Source organism: Chinchilla lanigera, unplaced genomic scaffold, assembly GCF_000276665.1.
Source record: "Chinchilla lanigera isolate Chin_1 unplaced genomic scaffold, ChiLan1.0 scaffold00179, whole genome shotgun sequence".
In the NCBI taxonomy this organism is placed as follows: domain Eukaryota; kingdom Metazoa; phylum Chordata; class Mammalia; order Rodentia; family Chinchillidae; genus Chinchilla; species Chinchilla lanigera.
Genome location: NW_004955580.1, coordinates 387,023 through 389,115, shown reverse-complemented (window position 1 = coordinate 389,115; position 2,093 = coordinate 387,023). Strand labels below are relative to the sequence as shown.

Below are 2,093 nucleotides of genomic sequence, written 5' to 3'. Positions count from 1 at the left end.
CGGCGCCGCCCCCCACTCTGGTCGTACAGCAGCACGGTCGCAGGCGGCGGCGGTTGCAGCGGTGGCCCGGGCAGCAGGGCACGCACGGACAGGCTCCCTCTCCGCAGGCGGCGCAGCAGCAGCGTGGGCAGCGCCACGCTCAGCGCCCCACTGATGCGCGCCGATTCGTACAGCTCACGGCTGCGGCAGTCCAGGAGCAGCAGGAGCGGGCGTGGGGGCTCCAGCTCGCCACGCAGCCACAGGCACGAGCGGCCCAGGCCCTCCATGGGCGCACGTCGGGCGGCGGGTGCTGTGGAGAGAGGGGAGGCGCGACGCTGGTGAGCGTGCGGTGCGCGGGGCCGGCCACCGTGTCCACCGTGAAGGCGTGCGCCCAGGGTCCCGCGGGGTCACTGTTCGCGCGCCGCCCGCGGGGAGGACACCCAGAGAGGAACCCCAAGAAAACTGCCTGAGCAAGTACTGGGGCTCAGCTCCTGCTCTGGGTGTAGAGGCAGGGGAGTCTCCCGGCGATCGCCCCGAGAGCCTCGGACTTCAGGGGTGTGTGCAGGGAGGGAAAGGGGTTCAGGGCGGGCAGGGCTGGGGAATAGACGGGCGCCAGGTGAGGCCCCTCGGAGCTGACCTGGTTCCAGTTCCCCCATTGTCCCCCAGCACAAAGGCAGAGAGACCTGGCGAGCGATTCAGCAGCAGGCGGCCGTGCGTGGACGTCTTGGCCACGGCTACTGCGACGGCAGGGCGCGGGCGCCTTCCCTGGAGCGAGTCCTGGCCGGACTGGAGGCGCAGCGGGCTCGCACGTGGAAGCGGGGCCTTGGGGCGCTGCGTCCAGCAGCGCGACCCAGTTTCCACCCCGGGCACCCGGTCGGACGGGAGTAGCAGCCCCGGGGGGCGGGCCGGGGCGGGGCGGTGGGGCGGGCTCGAGGCCGGCCAGCCAACGGCGGGAGCCAGAGGGTCGGGTGGGCCCCGAGAGTGGCCGAGAGTGGCTGAGCAGCAGCTTCACCAAGGCGGGAAAGGGTCAGGGCAGAGGCCAAGGGCTGGTTGGGGGCCCAGCAGGGGACCAGTTGCAGCTACTCCGGCAGGCACCAGCTTGGTCCCTGGAGGGGGGAGGGGATGGGGGACACTAAGGCCCAGTACCTCTGCCCCAGAAGGGGCTTCCAGCAAATCACTCAGCCATCCTGGACTATTCTAAGTCCCTGCCCGGACCTTGGTGGCCTCATCTGCATAATGGCCTCAGCTGAGTCACTAGGGGATGCCTCTGAAATGGCCCCGAAATCGAGGAGCAGAGGAGGAAGTGGGGGCTAGAAACCTCCTGCTGCCTTGGGGCCCAGATCTTTGCCCAAAACTGGCACAAGGCAGCTCCTGGGCACCCTGCTCCAGCCCTGCTTCATGTGCACAGGCCAGGCTAAGGGGACTCAGGGGCTCTGAGCACCCTGCTCCATGCCGGGCACTCCGCTCGATCACACTGCACTCCGTCACCTCCTCCTTCCCTCTGCCCCGTCCCTTGGGCCTGGATGGAAGTGGTCTCCACTGGTCCTCTCCACCCGGGCAACCCCCGCTGCCTCCTGCGCTGGCTGTGAGCTCGAATTCCCCGTGTCTCGGTCCAGTCACGGTCACAGCCTGAGTGCCTCAACCCACCCTCCTCCGTACCCTGTCCTATGTGACACCACACATTCAAGAGAGGCTGGCGGCTTCCATGCTTTCCCTGGACACAGGTGACGGACAGGCGGGACACTACAGGGCCTCTGCTTATCTGGCACTTCCAGTCCAGCAGGACAGATGGACAATAAGCCAAGACACCAAGAGAGATACTGGGGTGATAAGTGCTCAGTCAGACAATAAAAGGAGGGGTAGGAAGAGGCTTCTAGAAACTCCATCTGGCTATGAGTCCTTTTTCTGTCCAAAGCCCAACAAAAGCAAATAACAGCGTTGAAGGAAAACATAGGACAGATAAGCTAAAGCTCATACAAAATAATCAAAAGGTTAAGACCCAGCAGATAAAGGCTCTGGGACTTAAGAAGAGTACACGCTGCATGAAGGAAGGAATGTGATGGCGTCAAACATGTTTGCAGGAAGCTTCAGCCCCAGGCATGGCAGGAAATCCA

At 64.8% G+C, this 2,093-nt stretch overlaps 1 protein-coding gene across 1 annotated transcript in view; it reads right to left on the bottom strand.

Moving 5' to 3' along the window:
• Dusp9 (dual specificity phosphatase 9) overlaps nucleotides 1–839 on the bottom strand; it is a 3,993-nt gene extending 3,154 nt beyond the window's left edge. The window contains exons 1-2 of the mRNA XM_013509676.1: nucleotides 617–839; nucleotides 1–289 (exon numbers count right to left, since the gene is read on the bottom strand). Coding sequence (XP_013365130.1) covers nucleotides 1–289; nucleotides 617–635 — 308 coding nt within the window. The 5' untranslated portion in view covers nucleotides 636–839. The remainder of the gene's footprint in view (nucleotides 290–616) is intronic.
• Nucleotides 840–2,093: the final 1,254 nt, after the last annotated feature.